We start from the raw sequence: 27,600 nt of genomic DNA on the forward strand, positions 1-27,600 counted from the left end.
GTCATAAGTCAGCATAATGTAAACTTATAGCTACGCAGATGATACCCAATTGTATTTTTCTGTGGAGCCAACTAACCCAGATGGCCTTTGCTCCCTCACTGCATGCCTAACCTCCATTAATCAGTGGATGAGCAAAACAATTTTGAAACTAAATGATGACATGATGAGGTACTTTTAGTTGGACCAAAACTAAAGCGAGACATTGTTCTTAGTAATCTGGGCGCACCAGGTCAACCCAAAAGTAACAAGCCTCGGTGTCATCTTAGTAACGTTACTCAGACAGCCTATTTCCACCTGAGAAACATTGCCAAAGTGCGGCCCTTTTTAACTCAACAAGATGCAGAAAAACTAATTCATGCCTTTATCACTAGCAGGTTAGACTACTGCAATGCACTTTTCACTGGTCTTCCCAAAAAACATCTAAAGAAATTGGCACTCATACAGAACTCTGCGGCTAGACTTTTAACTAAGACCAAGAAGAGAGAACACATCAGAGAGAGAACCTGTGTTGGCTGAACTGCACTGGCTCCCTATATTTCCTATAGAATTGATTTTAAGGTTAATTACTTACAAAGCTCTGAATGCCATAGCACCTAGCAGCATATATCTATGAGCTTTTAATATCTTATCAACCACAAAGGAAACTTAGATCATCCAATTCTAATCTTTTAATCGTACCCAAAGTGCTCCACAAGCAAAGTGGAGAAGCTGCTTTTATCCATTATGCCCCAAAACTATGGAACACCCTGCCTCTGTACATCAAGCAGGCGAGTTCAGTAAATATTTTTTTAAAAGATCTGAAAACATACCTGTACAGGAAAGCTTTTAGTTAACTCATCTTATCCTGTAGACTACTTTTTCAGATTATTCTACATCTGCTGCCATTGGAGGGCGCAGCCAGCCAGAAGCAGATGGGCTCCTCCTATTAAGTCAGGTTCTGCTCAAGGTTTCTTCCTGGAATATGGGAGTTTTTCCTTGCCACTGTTGCCATATGGCGTGCTTATGGGGGGTAAAGGGTTAAGGCTGCCAGTCTTATGACATGTTATTTTCTATATGTTTGATATGTTGCTGAGTGGATCATAAACTGCCCCAGCAATGAAGAAAAGTGATTGATAATGACTGACTGACTATTATTGTGTTACATGCTTCAAATGTAAAGCACTTTGAGCTGCATTCTGTGTATGAAAGGTGCTATACAAATAAAGCTTATTATTATTATTATTATTATTATTATTATTATTATTATTATAGTTGCCCTTACAGGCAACCACAAAGCCACAGTTGAGGAGGAGTGAGCATCCCTTGCTGACATCTTCCAGATCTGTCCAATATGGCACTCAGCCTTTGGTTCTGTCTTTCCATTCCAAACCCCACTCACACCTTTGGAGAAGGACTGCTTCTAGACAAAAGCTGCATTGTGCAGGGCACGCTTCCCATGCTGGAAAAAGGCATGCTGGGTCGGGGGGATTGAATCCAGCGACTTGAGTCCATGAGTGAAAAGAAGCTTCTGGGCTTCATTGACTGACTCGACACCATAGCTCTTACTATACATGAGTACAGTCCAGCGTTCGAGAACTCGCATGTGCACTGATTCCAGTATGAGGCTGGTTGGGTCTTGGGTGATCACAATGAGGGTGTCGGTGACTTCTGGGTAAGCTGCCCACGCATTCCATGTAGTTTTTTTGCCAATTCCATTCATTGCTGATAGATAGATAGATAGATAGATAGATAAGATACTTTATTGATCCCTAGGGGAAATTCAAGGTCACAGTAGCATACAGACAACATACACACACACATTCACTAACAGCAGAAAAAGTAATTAAAAGTATATAATATAAAAAACACAACTGAGCAATAAGGACTGTAGAAGATAAAGAATATACTAAATATACTAAAATACAAATTATACTAAATAAAACTTAAAGGAATTATCCGGAGTAAAATGCACTTTAGATCAATTTTGGATGATTGGGAGTACACACGTTGAGTTGACATCAAAATCATGTCATTCGGATGTGTTTTGAGAAAGTTCGATTTTACCGTTTTTAGTCAAAATTTGTTAGCGTGGAAGGGCATATTATTTCGCCGCTACAAAACGCTATTTTTATACCTCTTCTACAGTTCCAAACAACATTACACTTACGTGGTAGTGAGTAGAGGGTCCCTAAAGCCAAACCGAAGTATCCCGAGGTCTTTATGTGGTCGGATAGAGAGTCCAGAATGAATTTCATTAAGCCAGTACCTTTCCGGAAATGTTGCCATCTTTGCTGCCATCTTTAGGGGAAAGTCCATAGGAGTCGATTGCCAAGTATGGGAGTAACACGCTCTGGAAATTCACAATTTCGTCGCCGTTTAAAAAAAAAAAAACATAGTCCAGTATTTCTTTTGAAATTGAAATTAAGTTGTATGGACTGGACTATTTTTTTTTTTTTTTTTTAAACGGCGACGAAATTGTGAATTTCAGCAATCGACTCCTACGGACTTTCCCCTAAAGATGGCAGCAAAGATGGCAACATAGATGGCAACATTTCCGGAAAGGTACAATTTACGGATGATGCCAATCATCCGTAAATTGATCTAAAGTGCATTTTACTCCGGATAATTCCTTTAATCTAAATCAATTCTAAAAAACAGTATCCACATAGTGAGTGATTAATCAATCAATCACTGAAGCAGGGACTGAGCCTGTGGTCCTCTGTGCATAAAGTAAGGTACGGTGCTCTTTGTCAATGAGTGTCATGGTGATGGTGCAAATGAGTAAGTCAAACGAGTAAGTCAAACAAACAGTGCAACAGTGCAAAAATAAAGTCTATATATCTATGTATAAATAACTATATTAAGAAAGGTATAAGTGTGGTCACAGTTCGGCTGTGGCATGGAGGGAGGGGTTGTGCATATGTGCTAATAAAGCACGCAAACAGTGAGGCAGAAGACAATGGTAAAGTGGCTAGTGGACAGACAGTTCAAGACATGGAGGTGGTGAAGAGGCAGACAGACTATGCGGAGAAGTCTATTTCTCCTCTTCCCTTAAGTGATGCATTGAACAGTTCAATGGCCCTGGGGATGAATGACTTCCTCAGTCTGTCTGCTGTGCAAGGCAGTGAGCGAAGTCTCCAGCTGATTAGGCTCTTCTGCTTAACAGTGCTGTGGAGTGGATGACACTCATCGTCCAAGATGTTGATCAGTTTGTTCAGGGTCCTTTTGTCAGATATTGAAGTGATGCACTCCAGTTCAGCTCCCACTACAGAGTCAGCTTTCCTTACCAGCCTGTCAAGTCGCCCAGCATCCTTCTTCTTTGTGCTTCCTCCCCAGCATATCACTGCATAGAAGAGGGCGCTGGCAACAACAGACTGGTAGAACATCCTGAGGAGCTTGCTGCACACATTGAAGGAGCGCAGCCTCATCAGGAAGTACAGCCTGCTCTGCCCTTTCTTGTAGAGTGCGTCAGTGTTGGCTGACCAGTCCAGTTTATTGTCCAGGTGGAGACCCAGGTACTTGTAGGTGCTTACCTCCTCAACATTGACCCCATCAATAGAGACTGGTAGCAGAGTGGGCTTAGACCTGCGGAAATCCACCACCATCTCCTTGGTCTTTGAAGTGTTGAGTTGGAGATGATTGAGTTTGCACCATTGCACAAAGTCCTCCACCAGGCTCCTACTGTATACTCCTCCTCCTGCCCGTTCCTGATACACCCCACAATTGCAGTATCGTCAGAAAACTTCTGCATGTGGCATGACTCAGTGTAGCAGATGTGTATGTCACGTGTGTGAATATTTTGGTTGTTTAAGAATTATTTTGCTGTGCTTTTATTTGTGTGCTTTGTCAATTCACCCGTGTGTTCTTGTGTGCTGTGTATTACCCCTCCCTGGTTCTCCCAATGTTGACTGATAATGAGGGATAATGGACCCTTAACTTTCAGCCAATCCTGGCGGGTGGCTGGTTAAATGAGATTTGGGACAGGTGTGTTGGGGGAGGGTGCTTTCCTACTTTATCCCCTGACCAGGGATGCTCCAGAGAAGGCGACAGCATCAAGTTGATGGATGTAGCAGCAACAGCGGCAGAGAAACTCAGATTGACAGTATCGTTCCCTTCACGTTGATCCTAGAACGCGGATGAGAGGCCGCGATCGGAATATCCGGCTGCTGTACTAGAGGGTCGAGCGTTCGTCACATCTCCGGGCCACAGACTTTGTAAGTCACTATTAGCTTTGTTGTTTATTAGATTCATGCTAGCCGCTGGTTGTGCTGCCTACTGCCGAGCTGTTTCTGTGTTACAGCGCGGCTGGAACCTCTACCGACGGAGGACGAGCCATACGGAAGGACGGTAGGCTACCCTGCTGTACCGCTTGCTGCCTGCTCTGCTTGCTGCCTGCTTGCCTATTCCGTTGGGGGACGGAACTCCTGCTTGCTCTGCTTGCTGCTGCTCGGCTCTTACTACTGCTCCTGCCGCTGTATCTGTCGCTGCCACACTGCGCTCGTTGTTGGTGGGTGTTTGAACTTTGGCCGCTAGCTTGTAGCTGCTAGCCGTGGTCAACCTGACCGTCAGCAGAGCCCGTCTACGGAGAGCCTCCCCACTCTCTATTAATCCCATACAAACCGAATTTGGCTGCAGTTCACCAGAGTTCACCTAGATGGCGATCGCGGGCGAGTCCAAAATACATGGGGTCCTATGGAGCTACATGGCTACATTTATTGTTTTCACCTATTTAACAACTGAAACCCTCAGATTTTATTTTATTTTTCGCAAAATGGATATGGATTATCAATCAAAAGTGAAATAATCCGGGAGTCATGTCCTTTCGTTTTCTTACAGGTTGGGTCGTTGTTGCCCATAACACGCTAGCATTGATGCTATGCTATGCTATGATCATGCTAATGAATGACGTCATTGACACGTTTGAAAGGCTTTTTAGAACAATTAAGTGACTTTAAAAAATATAATACTCAACCAAGTGTATTGTCTTTGTCTCCCCTTTCGAATACAATATTCAAATTACTTGAAAAAAAATTATATCCCGGGAAAAGTGGATTTTGAGGGGTACAGCTCCATAGACCTCCATTCATTCTGGACTCGCCCGCGAGCGCCCCTAGATGCAGTACCACACCGGAAGAGTTCCGAGAGTGAAGGTTCTCCCCTTATTAGACATTCTCTGCCGTCAGCTGTTTGGGAAGCGGGATCGTTTGCTCTGCGCTTCACTGTGCTGGTGTGGTGGCTGGAAGGAGTACAGCGCTCTTAGTGGCTAGATGCGGTATTGACTCTGGATTGCTTTTACGTGAAGACTGTTTTAGGAATTTGTGACGGCCATTACATGAATTGTACTAAAATCCACTTGTGATGTTTTAATATTTTCTGCCTAGAACATAACTGATTAATAAATTGACAAAATAATAAGAGTAAATCCTTTGTCTTGGTATCATTCGCCTGTCTACCACATTCCCTGCTGCTTATTAGATTGTTTGCCTGGTCACGGGTAAACCAAGCTGATAGACCCACGTGACATGTACAAGGTGAACAGGACTGGAGAGAGCACAGTTCCCTGTGGCGCTCCGGTGCTGCTGATCACAGTGTCAGAGAGACAGTTCTTCAGTCTGATGAACTGTGGTCGCTCTGTCAGGTAATCTGTGATCCAGGTTACCAGGTGAGCGTTCACACCCATCTGCAAGAGCTTGTCTCCCAGTCTGAGGGGTTGGATGGTGTTAAAAGCACTTGAGAAATCAAAGAACATGATTCTCACAGCACTTTTCCCCTTGTCCAGGTGAGAATGTGTCCTGTGTAGAAGATAAGTGATGGCATCGTCCACGCCCACTTTCTCCTGGTATGCAAACTGTAACGGGTCTAGTGCATGGCGTACCTGGGGTCTGAGCATACCTAAGACGAGTCGCTCCATTGTCTTCATCACATGTGATGTTAGAGAGGTGATACAACGTTACATCCTGTGAATGTGTGGAAGAGGGGCAGTGCTTGGCATTTTTGAGGTCCCAGCATTTCTGTGATGTGGTGGATTGGAACATCTGTATATATGCCTTCCCTGATCCAAATCCAATTCACAGCTCTGAGAGGCCTAACTCCTGGAACAGATTGATGGCCAGCACAACCATCTACTGTCCTTAGGTAAGCCTTGGTGTGGCCCTGTTTGGCAGCATGACGTTGGGCTGTAGTCAAGACCACAGCATGAGGGCTGTAGTCAAGACCACCTTTGTCGAGTCCAAGTCCAAGACCAGGACTAGTCGAGACCAAGTCAAGACCGAGTCCAAAGAGGTTCGAGTCCAAGACAAGACCGAGTCCAAAAAGGTTCGAGTCCTAGTCAAGACCGAGTCCAGGATAGGAAAAAAAGTCTTATGCATGACAGTATCAAGATGATCATTTTGGGTTATTATTATTATTATCTAAAAGCAAAAACGGTGTGAACACACAGGATTTGTAAGTGTAGCCATTCCCCTTCTCCAATATTATTATAGGGCTGTCAAACGATTAAAAATATATATTTTGAAATGAATAAATCTCGATTAACCGCAATTAAAAAGTTCCTAAAGACTAAAGTTTCTTAAATGGCATATTAAATACAACATAAATCACAAAATTAATGAGTAACCACAAAGGTAAACACACTTTTATATTATTTAAATGATAATACTGACACAGTAATTGTGTTTTAAAGTATTCATTCATAAAGCATTCCATTGTGGCCACGTTCTCATAATGATCTTTTTTTTACCAGCTCCATTGAAATATAGCCTATAGCTAGTCCACAAGCTCTATTGTTTGTACCACATGTATTGTACAATATTAACAATGATAAGCATGATATTAAGTTGGTATAAACAGCTTTCATTCCTTTGGAAATAGAAGCATTGTGGGGCAGCCGTGGCATACTGGTTAGCGCTTCGGACTTGCAACCGGAGGGTTGCCGGTTTGAACCCCGACCGGTAGGCCACGGCTGAAGTGCCCTTGAGCTAGGCAACTAAACTGCTCCCCGAGCGCCGCTGTTGTTGCAGGCAGCTCACTGCGCCGGGATTAGTGTGTGCTTCACCTCACTGTTCACTGTGTGCTGAGTGTGTTTCACTAATTCATGGATTGGGATAAATGCAAATTTCCCTCACGGGATCAAAAGAGTATATATACTTAATACTTATATGTAATGACATGATGCTAGCTAGACATTTTCTGTTTGCAATTAAAAGTGAATGATGAGCCTGAGCAGTCACCTAGCTAGCTGAGTGGAATGTGTTTCAATCGGCTTACTATGTGCTACATGTAAACAAATTATTGAAGACTTCAAGACTCACCAGTTCCATTACACAAAGGCAAAGACAACAGCCTACATGTCAAAGTGCCCTGGCTCTCACAGTTTATAACTGGTCAGTAGTGGAAATCGGATAAATCCGCAATCTCCTCTAACCTCGTCTTTGTTGCCTTCCTTTTATAAGTTTCTTATATTAAAAAGGAGATATCAATTATCATCAACAACGACAAGCCAGCTGGAGCCTGCCAATCGTTTTCTCTCCCTCTTGTGTGCGCTCAGACGCGCTCTCAATTAAATGGAGTAGCCTAGCATATGTTCAAGTTGGATCTTAATGGAGAGGACCCGAAAAGTATCATCTTTATGTAACTGTTGCTGTTGCATTTTGCCATTGTAAACGTTATCTAACAAGAGTGAAAAGCAGTTTGCAGTAAAGCTACTATTTATTGGCTAAATGTTGGTTCCTCTTCATCTTCAGCTAACTCCACAGACAGTAAAATAAACTCTCAGACTTGCGGTTTTAGGTTTTGCGGCTTCCGTTACGTGACATCAGCCCCCCACAAAGGTAAACACTATTGCGTTAATATTTTGTAACGCATTATGTATTTCAAAATGAATCGCGGCAATTAACACGTTCATTTTGAAGGCCCTAAAGACACCTGGACTCGGTCGAGACCAAAAGCCATATTTGGCAAGACCAGTGGCCGAGACCGAGACAAGACCAAGTCCAAATACTAGCGAGTCCGAGACAAGTCCGAGACCATAGAAAAACGGTCTCGAGTCCGGACTCGAGTCCAAGACCGGACTCGAGTACTACAGCCCGTAGCATCGTGTGTGCTTCCTCTTGGTGACATGGTGACAATGGTTCTCTAGGTCAGTAGGTTTGTTGCTCAGGACCAAGTTAGCCTTTGCTGTGAGTAGGTGGTCCTTTTTAAATAAAAAAAAGGGTGGAATGTAAAAAATCCTGATGAAGTGTGCGGACATTCCACCCTTTTTTTAAATTTGATAATCTAGCACTTTTTATGTGAATAAAATCGTGCGCGTAAGGCAGCATGGGAAAACCCAGGCTAGTGGGGAATGGGTGTGGGCAGGGCATGAAATTGGCACCCGCCCACACGCCAAATGCGGGTAACTTTTGTGATTGGCGGGTGAAACTGTCAATGTACCTGCCACGTTGGCGGGTAGCCAATAAGACAACACAACACTGAGCAAGGAGATGCACTGTCCAGATTGCCGTTTGTAGGCTCGGAGAAAGCGAGATCAAACCCATTTGCAGGGGTGGGTAGTAGCCTAACGCGTTACTTTTTTTTTTTCGAGGTACGGCAAACGACTTTCCTTTTTCAAAACGGTAGCCTACGTCTACTCTTACTCAAGTACATTTTTGAGCCAATAATCTACTCTTTTACTCCGCTACATTTCAATTGCCTTACATTACGAGTACAAGTTTATTATTGGAGAAAGTATCTCGAAGAGGGAAAAGCGCACCTCTCCCAGGAGAAAAGAAACAGGGCTTCAGAATGCGTTAGCCCACGATTATAAAAGTAATGCCTGGCCTAGCTAACAGCTCAGTTAACACAATAACGTACAGTTGCTGCATCTTCTGGTGAGGCTGCCAGAGTAGCAACGAGACTAGAGGTAGGCTATGACATGACACGGAAACTTTCACGTATATTCATTTCTGGCCAGCATCGTTCAACAATCACATTGGACAAGGAAAGTAGGCCTACAACTTAATTTACAAGCAAATCAAATGCACTGGAAATCGAGCATACAAGTTAGAAAAAGCCTAGCATTCATTTATGTAGCCTCAATGTTGCAGGACATGACATGAGACGGTCGGCTGAGAAAACAGATAGCCTCTGTCGCTCTGCCCGAGTGCATATGCCTAGGCTATTATAGCCTAAATATAGGTCTACCCATAATATAGCCATTGTTTTTAGGTTACATTGTCTGTATGGTGGAGTTATAACCAGACTTCTAGCAATGCAAAGCAGAAGAATCAGCTGCACTGTATTGGAAGACTGCTTTTCAATCCATAGCCACGTAATGCTTATTCTGGCTATAACAAAGTATATTAAATAAAATATATTTGAATTGGGCTTTTAAAATATGTTTTCACTATATGATTAGCCTACAGAGGAGGAGAAAAGCAAATAGGCATAAAGGATACTTTTGTATCCCTTTAAAGGTCCATCAAAAATATAAAAATGTAGGCCTACAAAAAAGTAACTTGTTAGGCCTACTTGAGTAATTTATTAACAAAGTAATTTTTTACTTTTACTTGAGTACTGTAATGTGTATTCTGTACAAGTTCAAGAACCATTCTTATGCATTTTCTGAGTCGTTCACCTTTATTTTGGGCACAAAATAATTTTGGCTGGTAAAAAAACACTGTGGCAGGTGGATTTCAAAATTCACCTGCCACAGTGGCTGGTGGCCAAAAAAGTTAACTTCAGGCCCTGGGTGTGGGTATAAGAATACTTTTGGTGTAAGTGTCACTCACAATTATTTTTTTCAATACTGATAATAATCAAGAATTTGGATACTTTCTTGATTTTATTTAAATTGGGAGCCCCCCACCACACCAGTGGAGATCATAGACTTTACACGATCGCCCCAACACACTGAAAAGATGGCTTCATGTCATATATTTATATTTCATACGTTTTGAAATTCATGTTAAGTTGTTCATATTTTTTTAGTATTTCATGATCTGCATAATTACTATCACATATATGACAACTATTGTCCGACCATATGTGGCACAGACAAATGCGACGTTTGCAGGCTGTAAATTGTCATTAACTGCCGAAAATTAGGGAGATTTCCTAGCGTTTACGGGGATGAAAATGACACTTTTCATGCAGTGTTTCTGTGTTAGTAAACTGTAAAACTGTATTCGAGGACATAATTGATTGTGCTCATATTTTAGGAGGCAAGTAGAGGGGGAACAGAGGAAATGCCTAGACCCTGAGAGGACTGAGGTCATAATTGGTGAGTTTATTATATTTCTCTCCAATTATCATTGCAGTATAATGAATATATTTCTCTCTGATTAATACACAACAGTGTTTCTGCACTTTAGCATCTGTATTTGTGTCACTAATATTTTGCATGTTCTATTTTTGTATGTTCTGTCTTATTCAGAGGCCACCCTGAAGCGATTCTCCAGATTGCTGGGCCAGGCAATAAATGCCAAAAAGTGACAGAACTGATGTTCCATGACAAAAACAAAAATTGAGATTTTTAATGAAATAGAATAAAAGATAACAGTTGTGTGTTTATTCCTCTTTATACTGATATGGTTAATAAATAAACACAATATATAGTGAAATATTTATTGATAAATACTGAAAATATCAAACCATGCTGGAATATGAACTAAAGAAAATGTCTGAAATATATAGATGATGTGATCAGCATTGTCATCAAGGGTCATGTGATCACGCTTCTTAGCGTAATGTATTTAAATATATTTAATTATATGCAGAAAAAAAAAAAAAGGCCAATATTGAATATTTACTCATATTTTTAAATATATTGAAAATATGATATTGAAATATAACATATATTAAATACATGGAAATATACTGTATTTATTTAACATAGATGTACTTATACTGGAATATGTTCAAGCTGCATATGGATATGGTATTTTTCTCTATGGGCTGTTACAGTACAGGCCTAACTTCCATATCATTGGACAGATAACTGCTAGCGGCAAGGTTTATTCAGTCAAAGCAGTTGAATGAATTGGATAGTGGAATCGACTCCAAAACGCCATGCTAAAACTGAGAATCGATTCCTTTTTAAAAGTCGACTCATTTCCCATCTCTGCATGCGGTCTACCGCTGGGCAGAGTGGAACGAAGGCTCATGGCATTGCGGGGGGAAATCCATAGGGAACAAAATATCAAGAATGTACTGCTAATTTATAGGCTAGTATTATTTTCTTCCTCCATTTCCCCCCTATTGCCATTTTCCTCAATGTATCTTCATAGTTTTTATTAATCAAAATGAGGATTTCCTTCAACCAATTTTTTGTTATATTTTCTGGCATTTGCGGAATTACAATGGGCCCTTTCCCAAGCAGCGTTCAGATTGGTAAGTAGCAAGCTACGAATCAAAGACGAAATAGCCTTGCTAATAAATTGTGAAGGTGCGCGTTCTGTGCGATCGTTTTCATGTAGGCTACGTTTAGGGTAGGCTGCTTAAAGTGTCACACTGGCTACTGACAGGATGCTTTGCCTAGCAAAGTAGTAACGTCTTTAAAGTTTACCGCTGATGTTTGTAGGCTTATTGATAAATACTGAAAATCCTTCGGATTTTGCTTTCACTATTCGGAAAGTGGGCAACATTATTCTAACGTAATTGAGCAAATCTCCACAAGTTAAACGGTTTGCGGTCGTTTATAGGCATCTCACATTCCTCTGCAACCGTCCATCGACTATTTTGTTCAGGCCCGTTTCATTCGACTATTTTTGTCATTCCCTCGACTGTCAGGCCTAACTGCCGATTGCGTTTTACAATGCATTTATTTTCATTTTATCGAAATTTTTCGAATATGTTTGCAGGCATATGTGTTGTTTTAGTTAATTTCACATGTGTCATATGTGTAACCCTCCTCCTCTCCCTCTGCAGGCGGGCTGTTCATCAGAAACACCGATCAGGAATACACTGCTTTCCGTTTAGCTATTTTCCTGCATAACACCAGCCCTAACGCATCTGAGGCTCCTTTTAATCTCGTGCCTCACGTGGACAATATTGAGACAGCCAACAGCTTCGCCGTAACCAATGCCTGTAAGTAAAACTTGAGTGCTTGTCACAGCATGAGATGTCGAACAAGTTGTCTTGTTGGGTTTGGTAATTGTGTGATGTGTGTAGATGTCAGCATATTGATGCTTTACACTGGCAGGCAAAACACACACATGCATGCGCGCGCGCACACGCACACGCACACACACACATACGCGCGCTCGCCTGTTCAGATAGCTTAATATTATTTTATGTAAATTAATGGTTCAAGTGTTTGGACAGGTAGGCCTAGTTGTATTTATCTTGCATATTTCCACGTTGTGAAGTTGAAAATCTGATAGTGATTCACTGCATCATCATGGAACATCCCCTTCGTCCTGTGCTGATGTCTGTGTGGCTTGAGACCTGAGGCTTTTTAGTGACACAGATTCAGTCACATTGTCATAGGCTAGCACTTTTAGCTGTAAAATACTGCAGTGCCTTTACATGCAGGACTATGTGTGCAAGCAGGATACATTGTGCAAAGACATGTAATGCTTTTTTTTATAGCCTACTTCATTCACTGCTACCTGTGAAACATGACAATCTGTATGCATACTGTAAATAACAACTTCTCATTTGCTAAAGAGATTTTAAAATGTTATTATGCCTACAGATTTTGAACAGATTTTACAACAGCTTTACCTGGATTTAATTTATAGGCCTACTGAGGACAAAAATAATAAATGTGTTTTGAAATTCATTGTATGCTACTTTAAATGAGCACATTGGGTCATAATTTGATAGTTGGACAATGTGGGCTCTAACAAGGATAAATCACATAAAATGAATGTGGTCTGACTACCACCATGCGCGAAGCCTTGGCGTCTTCAAGGGCGGTCCAACATCTTCTTTGGGTGTCTGATCAAAAGAGTTCTGAGCAAAGTGCACCTAGATCTTTGGTGTAAACATCTGCCTCAGAAGTGTGTAATCTCATCTAATTTCTGTGCTCTTTCACAGAATAACATTGTTCACGCCAATTTAAATTGACTGATTATTTAACTAAACACAATGTTGTTAAATGGCTATGCATTAAATGCAACTATACTAAAAAGACAGTGTGCAAAAAAAGTGAGCCACAAAAGTAAAATGTTGTGTATTTTACAAGAAATGACTCACATACAGTTCCTGCTGAATGCTTGGTTGTAACCATTCTGAAGTAGCCTAATGTCAGTGTATTTAGGCTTTTGGCAAAACAAATGAAGACATGAGAGGGAATAGTAATTCCTATGTCTGTAATCTGAAATCTGGTGTGTTTTTGTCACATCAAAATGTTCACCATACAAATGTGTTTTAAGGTTAATTTTATACCCCAATAGAATTGTACAACAATGCTCCAGATTCCTGGGAATTCCAAGAGAAAAGGTCAATTTGAGAAACAATGCAAATAACCAAGAATAACTAAAAAGCTAATGAAAAGTGTCAATTGTAAGTTTCTTTCAGTTTAAAGATTAGAAATAGCTCTTTCAAATGATATATGATCCATTAAGAATTATATATTCATGTTTTCTATAGACAGCCATATAGGCCTAGTCACTCATAGTCTCAAAGTCTTTCACTGACAAAAATGTATAAATATGGTTCACATGGGTCTGTATTAGAAGCTGGGAAACGAGATACTATATGAGTACTGATTTCATTGAAATAGGCTGGCATATCTTGCACTTACAGTATTTGGGTTTTAGCTAGGCTACTGTTGGCCCGCACAGCTCAAGAATGATTAGGATATGAACTAACGTTAGGGGAGAAGCACAGCACATGGAACCGTGACTCGTTTGACTAGGATGCCACCAAGAACAGGGACTGATAAACCTGACATCGATTTACGTTTTTTTTATATGCACATCATGTTATATAATTTATCTGAACTTGGATCAATACGTCTCCTTAGAATTATAAGGTTCTATCTGACATTTTTGTCAAAATTGAGTTATTGACATATTCTTCTGACATATTGACATATTCTGTGACACCTTAAGAAGATGAGGTGAGGTGTTTCTTGTAGTTTTATGCATATTTGGACATTATATCTAAAGAGGTTTGTTCCGCTTATCAGTATAACTCTATGGAATTCAAAGACTTTGAAGCTCAATATCTCAGAACTGCTCAGAATGTAGATAGAACCCTATAATTCTAAGGGGACGAAATGATGATGAACCTGTTGCACACGTTCACTAACCTTCAACCTATTCTGGGCTAACATTGTGAGTCTCAGACTAACGCTACCTCAGTGAAGGTAGCAAATTAGCAGGCTATTTTTTTGTAATCACAAATGAGATGACGAGACATTAGCCTACTTGTATCAAATACATTTTCCTGACATCCATAAGCAGAAAACACATTGGTGGTTCTCACTTTGGTTATTAGTCAACATAAAAACTCATTGAGATAGAACAGATGGGCAATTCCGCGCAAAACGGTCACATTCATCCATAACGCCATGCCATGGTATTTAGTTGGCGTTATGGATGTGACAGTTTTGTGTGGAATTGCCCAGATACATAAGTAGTAGTTTGCAACAACTATCTGTAACGTTAAGTGGGATATCGATAATGTTAATGTTAATGATAATTAGGCTATGACCCATCACTGAAGTATGTCTATATTTTGCTGGTGCTAGCTAAACTCAAACTGACTTTCACAGTGACAGCCATACAAAGATGCCAGAGAGAGGCAGCTACATACTCGACATACCCGACCAGTAGCGCGACAATGTGACGTCACAGAAGCGCCGTAACCATTTATACTCGCGCGTGGTGGTTGCGACACTAGTTGCAATATTCTCCTGAACAGAGGTGTCGCTGTTGTGAAAAGACTAACGTTAACTACGTTACACAGCAGAAGAAGCTGCAGTAAGAAACACTAGTAGCTACCATGGTAGCTACCTAGCTAGCCTCTGTGATGCTACTTCAGACTTTGGTTGCTACTATTCACAACTACCATCATCATTATCATCTAGTTTCCAAGGTGTGTGCACAGGTAGATAGATAGATAGATAGATGGATATATAGATAGATACTTTAGTCATCCCGAGGGAAATTTTAATAATTTAAACAGTTTAGTTAGCTGGCTAGCTAGCTAGCAGCTGGCTGAGTTTGTGTAATTTCCTGAAGTGGAAAGAGATTTTGTTCAGGCCTTAGGCCATCCTTAAAAATATTCTTGTTTGGAGTAACAGCCAAAAAAAAAAAAAAAATGGGTCAGAAGGTAGGTCAGTATTTTTATTTTTCAAGATTCAAATAAAAAAAAAAAAGTAAAATTTTGGTCATGGTGATTACGTAGGTATGAATTTAAACAAATGTGCATATTGTGACGTAACTGACTGGGTCCTCAACCCGTGCCTTCAGGCGCATCATTGCAAACCTCAATCTGATGCAGGTTATGTAGACCAGCCTTTCTCAAACTTCTTTGACCTGATATTCACAATACTTAGGCCTACTAAAATAAATAGTATTTTATTTGTATTGGTTGTTTAGAGTATAAAAAAAAATCGGTCGGTCTTAACGCAAGTTTACAACCGGCAAGTCGGTCGGACTAAAAGGGGAAAAAAATAATCGGTTCTAAATTGTCGGGTTACGGCAAACGAAAATATTTTTAAGGATGGCCTTAATAGACATCCTTTGTTTGAAAATAAATCGTTTCTATTCTTTCCTCTTAATTCCATGTGTTGCAACTCTCACTGGTAACTTTGTTAACTTATCCAGCAAACTATTAAACATTCACGACTGTAACAAAACACTGCAACTCTCGCTTGCCCTCGAACTAGTCCATCTTCCTGTTTCCGCCTAGTCCATCTTCCTGTTTCCTTCTTCCTGTTGTCGCGCTACCGGTCGGGTGCGTCGAGTATGTAGAAGCCCTTAGTCATGACAAACAGGAGGATGCTAACCTTAAATATATTACACTTTCATATTTTTATTTTGTCATTTTCTTACATCAATATGATCGTCACTGACATCACCGCAGTTCTATTAGGGTTGCAATCAGAGTTTCCGCTAGAAAATTTTTTTTGTTCGTTTTCCGGACATTTTGATGATATGCCGGTCAAATATCCTATTATCCCTTCTTAATTAGTCAAATTTAGGAAAACTGGAGACAGGCTATGTAGCTTAAAGAATGACATAATCAGGTTGTATAGAATGCAACATGTTCATTAGCCCAACTTAAACATGCCTTAACAAGATCTAGCCAGTATCTTTTAATGGACAGCAAGAGTCCGCTTCATTCGTTGTTTTAAAAAGGCTACGTTGTTTGTTGCTGCTACCCACGTTATCTCCAGTGGTGACTGTTTAACTTACACAGATGCGCACACAAGAATGAGCACTCACACCACTACCCCCTAATGCTATGCCTGTTTATTTGATAACAATAAATTAAGAAATGTTTCCTATTCTGGGAAATGTTTAGTTTTTTTTCTCTTTCGGCCGTGGTTCAATGATACCGTTTAATTGTTCCAGAAATTATCCGCGGACCAGTAATCGCCTCGTTGAGGAGGCCCTAACCCTGCAGATCATAGACAGAGAATGCATAGGCCTACTGTATGCTTTGGGTAAAGAACACTTTGCATGTCCAGTGTACACGGAGAATGACAGTGTCTTGGAGCGGCCGCACCCCCCGCAACTCCACTTCCAATGTCACTGATTCCGACAGATACGCCGACACTTCTGCTTTTTATCTGGTGGTGGTGGAGTTGACCGGACATCTGAGGCTTCAGACGTTACCAATTTATCATCCATCGCGTCATGGCCTCTGAAAAAACTTTTAAGGCTCTGCCTGGGCCTGGCCATGTTTGAACCGCCTCACTCATTTGTTCATGGACGTTTTAACCCTTTAGCCGCCAGGGTTTAAAAAGAATAAATTGGATTTGTACATGAAAATGTCAAAAGGCCATGGCTTGCAAGTGGTCAGAGATAAAGTCATACTGTAAATGTGAAAATCATTTAGTATGAACAGAAGTTTATGAAGGGGGTGAATTTACTCATCTAATTTGCATATTATGACGTCACTGGATGGTAACCACCGTGAATTATGCACATTTCAGTAAATACTAGATGTTGAACATATTTGAGCAGTTTTACTTTCTTTTTTTGTCATTTCACCGACATAACAAATGAACAGGAATACAGTCACATGTTAACCAACAATAGTAAACTATTACTATTACCACAAACCTTATTCTACTATACAATAAAGTAGCCTGGTCAAATCAGTTCCTATCGCGGGTGACTTTGTAGTTCTTCAGAGCCCTATTTTTACTACCCCTGCTGTCTTTACTACGTCCATTACGGACACTATCATCACCTTTACCACTGGCACCTTCAGCTACGTTGGGCAGAGGGTCGACATAAGCGTGGTATGCTTAGTGAACACTGTCGGAAAGACGCAAATGACGCACCTCCATTCACAGACGCAGCGTGACTAGACGATCGCTCATATTCTCCAAAAAGCAGATATTCTCCTTCAGAATCAGACTAGGTAAATAACAGACCCAAGACTTCATCACATGTTAACTTTTTCTTCAACATTTGGTGTATTTCTGCTTCAATTTGTGCAAAACTATGGCCTGCATTGCTTCCGTGTTATGGAGGAAATGCACGTCTTCTTATGTGTTTCTCGTGTGTAATCGCGTGTAATACCACGTCCATTACGGACACTATCATCACTATTACCACTGGCACCTACAGCTATGTTGGGCAGAGGGTCGAAATAAGCATTGTATGCTTAGTGAACACTGTCGGAAAGACGCAAATGACGCACCTCCATTCACAGACGCTCCGTGACTATCACTGCCAATAGACGATCAATCATATCCCTTCAAAATACAGATTTTATCCTTTAGAATCAGAATAAATGAATAAAAGACCCGAGACTTCATCACACGTGAATTTTTTTTCAACATTTGGTGTTTTCTGCTTCAATTTGTGCAAAACTATGGCCCGCATCGCTTCTGCGTTATGGAGGAAATGCACGTCTTCTTCGTGTGTTTCTCGCGTGTTTTTCACATGCTTCCTGAAAACGTTGAAAAAAAAGGTTGAGCTTGAATCGAAGCTCTGGGTGTCTGCCAACTAGTGGTCAAGAGTACAAATGAGATTTTACACTGTACTCTAGGGCTGGGATAAACGATTATTTTGTAAACGATTAATCTAGCGATTATTTTTTCGATGCATCGATTAATCTAACGATTAATTTTTTCAGTCCGATTCGATTTCGATTTCGTTTCGATTCGACTATCGATTATCTCCCCATTAATTGACTAATAGCAATTTATACATGTTGATTTATATATCTGAATAAAAAAAAACATGAATTCCTTAACATTGCAATATATGTTTATTGCTCTTAAAATTCCAAAATAAAAGACTATACAAGTGCAAAGTAATGCATTCTTAGTCAGAGGTAGCATTCAATAAAGGTCAGTAGTGTATAGGTCTAATTGAGTGCCTGTCACTTTAAGACGTTCGTTCCCTTGCAATTGTAACACTAACGCAGTTAAAAGGCTGCTGATGTATGGATGCAATTCATAACGTAGTTAGTTCAGTTTGTACTTCTCCTTGGGACAAGCACTTTTGAGTCTTGGAAAACACTTTTCCATTTACGTCGGGATTTTGCAAACATTCAGTGTCAGAGTCAATACAATGAGCCCTGAGTAACGAAATTGACAATCAGCTGTAAGTAAGCATGCTAAACTCAACATCCAAACAGTATTCTAACGTTAGCTTTGAGATACTGCTTGATTGCATAACTTAACTAAGTTTAGTCTCCTCAATGTACTATGTTGTGATAAGACCTTAGCAGAGTTAACTTGACTGCAGCAGTTTTGAACAAATTTGCACAGCATGGTCATGATGCTAAGCGGATTTAATAGCAATTTAGCCAGCCGTGTTCTATGCAATGCTTCTATGTGGCAACAACAATCCTTTAACAATCGTGAATATTTTGTGTTAAATGCACATGCAGAGGAGGGGCAGCGGGCTTGTTACGAGAGAGAGCGGGCGGGGCAGGGAAAGGCTGCGTGCGTAAAAAGTGCAGCTCAATGAAAGGATTTTATCTTATCTTTAATTTAAATAGTACAACATAGAACATCAATGTGTGATGGCCGGTTTTGATTTCGTGGTGCTCCACCACAGATTAGGGAAATGGTAAACACTGAAGGTGTAAAATTCAAAATATTTGGCAGCACACGTTTTAGGTCTGACAAATCGACGCGCATATTTTGCGTCGACATATTTTTTGCGTCGACGTAATCGATTACGGCGACGCGTTGTCCCAGCCCTACTGTACTCGCATCTATCGTCTGTTTTATTCAGTAATGACGCTTGTCGCAATATTGCGACATGGGCGGTTAGAGGGTTAAGTGTGCACTTCCTATTTGAAATGCAGAATGCTATGCGTGTTGTTTAATAGCTTACTTTTCAAACGGTAGAGCCTGTTCATTTAAAAACATAGCCAGAGGACGTATAATATAGGCTTACATATTAAGGCTTATTCTCAAATTCAGATTGCGTTAGGGGACGGGATTATTAACCAATTTCAATTGGACAATTTGACCAGAGAGATTTAATTTTGTCGGACATTTCATTTTTTTTCCGGCCAATGTCCGGTAATTACCGGACAACGGAAACCCTGGTTGCAATATAATCCCTAAACACTAGATGGGAGAAGATCTTACACATGGGACCTTTAAACGTGATGCTAGCAGACGAGAAGCTAATGGTCCAATCCGATTCAATGATCTATGCTAGGCTGGAGCTAAAAGTGGTATCGCCAGACTCAGAGAACGGCTGGATGAACTGGAGAAAGGTAAAATTCAATTGTTTAACTCAAGGGGAGGTGGAAAATGAATGCAATTCCCCAAATGGTGGAATATCCCTTAAACGTTTGTTTTTAACACTGTGCAACTATGATATCAATTAGCTGACTGATGGGGAGACTGCTAGCAAGCTATCCTCCCTAGCTGATGCTAGTTAAGAGCAATAAACATATATTGCAATGTTAAAGAATTCATGTTTTTTTTATTCAGATATGTAAATAAACATGTATAAGTTGCTATTAGTGAATTAATTGGGAGATAATGGAATCGAACCGAAATCGAATCGGACTGAAAAAATGAATCGTTAGATTAATCGATGCATCGAAAAAATAATCGCTAGATTAATCGTTTAAAAAATAATCGTTTATCCCAGCCCTAGTTGGAATTGTCGTTTGCTTATTCAAAGTCTAAAGACAGTCCAAAGTAGCCTGGGCTATTCGAAGTGTCCGTTTATTGCACATCATTTTTTATGTCATTTTGAAGAGCCACTGCATACCTGTGTGTGTTGCCGTGTTGTTGCAAAATCCGCGGAGTTTCATTTTATGCAAGAAAACCGCATACAGGGGGTCTTTATTGTTGAGGTCAGACATGTTAACAAATCTTGCACTCGCTTAAGTTTTTACCCGTGTAACCTACACTGATCCAGTTCTGCCAAAGCCCTGCTTCTATCCTCACTGGTAGCTTACAGTACAGTGCTGTGTGGGAGGGGGAGTGGCTAGCGGCGAAAGCCAATGTGTGCTTCTTTTACTGATATATTTAACGATATCTTATTCAAACAACGTCAAATTTGGCACTGCACTTACTCATGCCCATAGCAAGACACCTGCCAAGTTTGAAATCAGTCTGACAAACGGTGAGATATGCGTGCCACAGACATTAGGACACACAGACAGACACACAGACGCTTCTTGCTTTTATAGATAGATGGGTTACACAGTTTATTATGAAGCTCTCGTTAGGTCACTGAAGGCAACTAAAAATGCAATAGTATCTGTCTGCGTCCTGCAAGACTAGGAGACACACCTACTACGAGACACGCCCATACCAAAGACACGACACTTGGTTCATCAACTGACTCTGCCTACACTATTTCAACGAATTGTCTGCGCCTGCGATAACTACATATTGCTTAAACTTCAGAATTTGTGCAGTTTACCTTTTATATCCTCCATCACTGTTGCATTAGGCTACAAACGTATCAAAGATGTATTTTGTCCCATTCCTTAAGGGGAATATACCGGAAGTTTGTAGTTTTTAGTGTTGACAGGATCTATAACATGACTAGGGATCGACCGATATGGTTTTTTCAGGGCCGATACCGATATCAATTATTACCAAAACAGGAGGCCGATAACCGATATGTAAAACCGATATGTCAGTTGTCAAAAAGGAGGGTAGATAGTAAAGGCGATATGCTGCAAAAAAATCATTCAAAAGCATTTAATTATGCAAACTTTCCTTTCTTCTTTTGATACACAATTGTCTATCAACTTGCATCACAAGTGTAAATCCTGTGTATGATGTTAATCCAAGAGCTGAGTGATAGCAATTATTTTCATAGACTAGGCCTACACAATGGGCTTGTTCACAAAGAGGATGCTTTGCCATCGTGTGTGTGAGTGCATGAGAGAGGGAGAGGAAGAGGTGCATGCGTGATGGCAAGTGTTACGGTTGAATAGTTTAACAAAACAGTTTTAAAATAGTTCTTAGGCTAGTTAAGCATGCAATTTGTATCCATATGTAGGTTGTAAGCTACACTTTTGTGAGCCTAAAAGGCACGTTAATAGCCAGCTCAGGACGCGATTTACTTCAGGTCGGATTAAATTACAGCTGGCCCTGGGTGCCTGTAGCCTGGTCTTTTCTGACAGTCCGTTTCAAAAAGGAGCAACTAGACTTTTTGACGTTCGCGATTGCATAATTTAGGACTTGTCTACTATGTAGGCCTAAGGGAGACTTCAGTGTAGATGATTGTGATTCATTGCAACTTCAGCAATGTAAGGTACCTTCCTTAGGCTACCTTCGAAAAATAGCTCCGTACAGCTGAAGCCCAGTCAGTCTACCTTTCTTTATCCATTTCAATATCGGCTTATCGGTGGAAAAAATGACCGATACCAATTATTATAAAAATGCTAAATATCGGCCCTAATAATCGGCCCGGCCGATAATTGGTCGACCCCTAAACACGACCCATAACAAAATGTTGCTACCGTTTATCATTCAACATTAGGCTATTTGTCCGAATCGACGAATCCCCTCGGTTATTATCCGAGGCCCAGCTATAAATAGAATCCGGTATGGCCATAGCATCTGCTGAGTATTCAGAGTATAACCTTGAACATGGGTATTTTCCCCTCCTGCATTTGTGAAAATAATTCCGTTCACACCGATGAAAACAGCCGGGAAGGGGTCCCGAACTCATTAATCAAATAGGTGGCCAAATCAGAGATTCCAAACCAACAAAGGATCAACGTAAAGCAATGCAAAACGCCAAAGTTCGAAAAGATTTCGGTGTGTAGACCTTGACGGACAGCTGTAGCAATGGTCTGGAAAAAGAATAATAGTTTTAGATGTGCAAACTGTTACACGGGAAGCATATAGGCTAGGCCTACGCAAAACGCTTGCTGTCTGTCTGCTGTCTGAGTTTATTTTCATTCAGCTTTGCGCAAGAAAGTCACATTTTCTCAGTCTCGCCTGTTTTCTTGCATAGCCTATATGCACCAAGTGCAACTTCTAACATTACACAAATCACTCTGAATTATCCACTTGTATATACAAAATGCCTACGTGTAGTTAGAACTATAGCCTGTTGTTTGAAAATGTTCAGTTAATATCTGACGAAATGGCAAGAATCACGTCTTTATCATCTGTAATTAATAACAAAAAACAGTAGTGGCAGAGCGTGGCAGTGACTAGGCTATAGGAGACCGTGGCAGAATTATTGGTCAGTCTGCAAGTAGGTGACAGGGTTCGCATAACTGGGTTTGAATGCATTTGGACCATTACAAAATGTATTAAAAAACATTAAATCAATCGTGTCCAAGTACCACCCATCGTGCACCCGAATGGAATAAACTAAGTTGATCCAGGCCACCACGCCACAACATTACGATTTCTGGATCATATTCCTATATTTGCACACAAGTGTGACAATAATGCAAATGCTTACTCGAGGAAAGTCAAAGTAGCCTTGCAGTCAATCACACTAAGGGAAATAGCTTATATTCGCGCTTATTAGTCAGCCTATCTATTCACATGCATCCTGTCCCATATGTATTTCTTTTAAAATGAAAACTATCAAAGATATGAAGGGAAAACACTCTGCAAATGTTAAGGCATGGGCAAATGCGTGAAGCCGACCACATTTATCGCAGGTTTTGTGGAAAGCTCTTCAAAATCTGAAATGTTTGATAAGCCAGTCATCAACAATCGTGTAACCAAATATCGGCGCTGTGTAGGCTATACTGTAGGTTTCACATTCCCTTTTAATTCTTATCCTCTTATAAGTCTACAGTTGTCATTATAGATAGGTTGTTGCATAACTTAGTAGAATTTGCGCATGTTGCATGTCCATTTATATAGAAACATAGGCCTACTTTCAAAGTGTTATCATTTTGAATAACCCACGTTTCACAATATACTGTGCAAATAAAGGCCTAGACTTGCGATCAATGCTGCATTGCCTCTAAGTGTCGCCAACTGACGATACACATTGGAAATGTGCGTACGCCAGACATGAAGTTTGCGTGGAGGACCGCACATTCTCACGTTCAAGTCAGTCTTCGTACATCCGGAGGTGAGCGTGAGAAGTGGCGTACGCAGCATTTTTGTCCGTACGCAAGCTTTGTAAATGAGGCCCCAGGTCACCATCTCACACACACACACTAATACGCCAGTCATTAGTTGAAACTGAAAAGGTGTCTGTTGTCCTGCGATGCTAAATAGCCTTTCACAGGCCACTGAGGCAGGTAGCGGAGTGTTCAGCTTCACAGAAAGCTGGCAATGTACAAAAACATTTCTGCAAATACGGCCATGGGTGTATGACGTTATCTTCACCACTCCCCTGTTCACCGAGTTCACCACTTTCGTCTGGGTGGTCGTCTACAATAACGGTAGGTCCTCCAGTAGGTGCTCGTGCTTCCATGGCGGTTTCAGTTGGCGTCCTCCTCCTTTAGCAACAAACAAGCGCTGAAATAGAGCGTGCGGCATGCGGCGTTTAGAAAAGTACAAGACTACTACAAGTTACTAGGGGTGGGCGATATATATCGTCTGCGATAATATCGTGATTGTTGTTTTAACAAATTGACATTATCGAGTATTTAAATTACTTATGGGGAAAAAAACACTCGAAATCACGCACTGAAGACTCATACATTCCCAAGAGGTAGGCTATGCGGGAGAAGTGCAGCAGAGCAAGTGTCACGTGATCACTAGTGGGTCACAACGTTGTCCCACGCAGCCTAATGTTTATTTTGTGCAGCAAGGGTAGGCTACTTGGGATTTTATGCGGCTACTTCTGTTCAAGTAGCATTGATGAGACAGTCACGTTTTTTCCTACACTGTATTATATGTAGAGAAAACATTAGCCTTTGAGTATTGTAATAGTCAGATGTAAACAAATAACTATTCTCATGTAACTCTTTTGTAAATGGACTGAAGTTCGCTCTAAATATCTACGTTTACCGATTATGCTAACCGTTAGCATCTCTATTGGATTTCTCATTTACATTAGCCATAAGCTAACGCATTAGTTTCTATTCTGTAACTTGGAATGCTAGCCCACGTGATTGCTCTAAAACAAAACATAGAAGGAAATAACTGAGATGTAGGCTACTCTGTTGGTCTGCTCTTAGTTTTACATTGAATCCTATGTAAAGGTTTGAAAGGAACTTCAGCTTCAGACTTTCTCTTGGGAAACTGTTAGGCCTATTCAATCTTCTCTAATGTAGCTGGCTAGACCATGTCATTGCCACACACACAAGTGGGGGCAGAATTGGAAATGTGTCAGAGTGACAATGCATTGGTTAATTTGGTTAAAAAGTCACAGGTTAGGTTATTGGTTATTAGTGTAATGATGCTATTCATAAATAATGAGCTGTAAAGTAACTCAGACTTTAACAAAACAATTTTTTTAAAGGATATCGACGAATTATCGTTATCGTCAAAATCACAAAAAATATCGAGATATTATTTTTTGTCCATATCGCCCACCCCTACAAGTTACACATCCGTCTTGCAGGACGCAGACAGACCCTTCTCGAAAAATGATTGCAAGCTCCCTAATGGAGAGACAGGGACTGCCCAGAGTGTTGCGTCAATTATATTCAACTGCAGGAAGTGTGAGATTCTGCCCAGTCAGTCACTGTTTCACGGATGGGACTTATCTGCCATTAGGGATCAAGTCAAGTCAAGTCAAGTCATATTTATTTATATAGCACACTTAAACGCATAGTTGACCCAAGGTGCTCAGAAATAAAATAAATACAGTAATAAAAACAAAAATAATGACATGACAAAAAATAAAAATAAATACATGAAAAAACTAAATAATAATAATAACTAGAAAATGTAATTCCAGGGAATTACCATTGCATGTAAATGTAAAAACTGTTGTGTATAACATTACTTACAGTATGAATATTCAGATTACATACATGTAGACTTACAGTATTCTTGAAAACCACTTACTTTGTTAGATGTTAGCTTAGAGTATATGACAGTCAGTACAAATACATTGTCAATTCAATATTGATCAACATTCTTTGTTTTAATACAGTAGCCTACTTCAGAAACAGCAGAATGATACTCAGAACACACTAATGAACACTTAACAAGCAATGCAAGCTTGAAGTCAAAAAAGTTGTTGAAACCAATTTTAAAGTTAAATAATGATAAGGGAGAAACCAGATGTCTGAATTTGCATTCTTACAGAACTTCATTATGCCAATCATATTATCCTGAGACAGATCTATTTATCAGTTTTAATTCTGAACTGGCAGCAACAGCTAGAGGCCTCAGTTAATGATAATAGGTCAAATTTGATGGTGATATATACTGAAGAATAAAAGAGTCAGCCCTTCAGATGATCAGTTTTAGACAGAACTTAGGTTAGAATCACACAGCACAGCTCAGGTCTAAAAACAGAGGTCTAACAGCACAGCTAAGTTTCACAGATGTTACAGCACAGGTATGATTCAAAGGTATGAATGGTTGACAAATATGATTCACAAGTATACAAGTTCCATATAGTTAGTATAGTCCTCACACAACAATATAGTTATCAGAATGTCTCAGTGTAGATCTTGGATAAGTCTCAGTATGGTTAAATGGTATGTGCACAGATATGTTGAGATATGGTCACATGTTTGTAAGAATGTACGTTAGTAGGTATGTTTCTAGCAACATTGTCAGAGATTGGTTGACAGGTGTGCACACAGACAGGCACACACAAAATGTCATACACAGCCATCACCACTGGTCTGGTCTGGAACCTAAAAGACGAAAGCAAACAAGTTTAACAGTTATACCAAAACAATACAAGGAATGTCTGCAATTGTACAATTGTTTAATACAACTCATTTATTTAAGTGAAGTTGTTACATTACATTAGGCTGACACATTTTTAACCTAATGACTAACATGGTAAACAGTTTAAGCTTTTTAAACAATTCTCTCAACAATTCTAGGACAATAAAAAAAGGTAGAGTATAATACAATTGTTGTACCATCAAGCTTAAATACTAGCCTATAATATTAAATTGCAAACAAAGCAGAATTCTGTGTTTTATTGTTAAATATAAAACAACAGCTTATTTGTTGCTGTTAACCCTTAGAACCCTAAGCTGTTTTTAGGGCATTTTCACTACCTTTATTCATAAGGATTTATTCTGATCATTGTAAGTGCCACACACATATATTATATATTGTTTTTTTCAGGAGAGTCTAGGCTATTCAGATCTGCCATCATTTCATGTATTATACTAGCATTGATTTTATTTAGATTTTTAAAGAATTAAAATATAAAAAGTGTATTATAAAAATTATTATATTTCAACATGTATCTCACCACAGCAAGCTCACAGCTCTACATGCATTTCATGTGTGTGTAGGGCAGACTGTCTTGAATCGGGCAATATAATTGCCATGTTGGAGGGATACTCTGGGGCTGAGCAATTTACAGAAATATTTGCTGTGTGATTTACGGAAATAAGTGCCATTTTTTATTTAGTGAGGAAAAATGACCTTTCTGCGCTCCATATCGGTGACACGAACTGATCTGACCTGACTTGACCCGAGGTTGCGTGTTAGCCTGCGTGCCTGTGTGTATGCAGTCATAATAATTCTCAACTTTTTACTGCATTGCCATGAACAAAGTAAAGGCAAAAAAGGTGTTTATTTGTTGAACAAATTGGGATGCAATGTGAGCCTTGAATTGGATGCCATGCAGGAATTTGCTAGGATCTCAAAACCGGAATATGAACATGCTTTGCCATAGAGAAACACATGATAGCATTGGATTATAAGCATGCTTTGCCACAAGAACAGACAAAAACGTGGGGTAAGTCCAGCTATATGAAGTTATTATTTTGCTGTCACTTCGTCTGTTTTATAACCCAGAAGGATGTACTTGGTATCAAGTGATGATAGCTCTGAGTCTCCTCTTTCATCTGACATGCGTGGCATATCTATGCGATCACGGGTCCGCGAGTAATTCAAACGAGAGTAATGAGTGTGCAGCGTTGGTTTGTGTACATGACGTTATT

At 40.1% G+C, this 27,600-nt stretch overlaps 1 protein-coding gene across 1 annotated transcript in view; it reads left to right on the top strand.

Moving 5' to 3' along the window:
- Positions 1-11,315: 11,315 nt before the first annotated feature.
- LOC143112743 (glutamate receptor 4-like) overlaps positions 11,316-27,600 on the top strand; it is a 203,983-nt gene continuing 187,698 nt past the window's right edge. The window contains exons 1-2 of the mRNA XM_076275008.1: positions 11,316-11,346; positions 11,884-12,042. Of these exons, the coding sequence (XP_076131123.1) occupies positions 11,316-11,346; positions 11,884-12,042 (190 nt within the window). The remainder of the gene's footprint in view (positions 11,347-11,883; positions 12,043-27,600) is intronic.

The sequence above is a fragment of the Alosa pseudoharengus genome, unplaced genomic scaffold, assembly GCF_046254945.1.
Source record: "Alosa pseudoharengus isolate Yale_2024_CS ecotype anadromous, Long Island Sound unplaced genomic scaffold, YU_APseudo_1.1 YU_APseudo_1.1_scf_8, whole genome shotgun sequence".
Lineage (NCBI taxonomy): Eukaryota > Metazoa > Chordata > Actinopteri > Clupeiformes > Clupeidae > Alosa > Alosa pseudoharengus.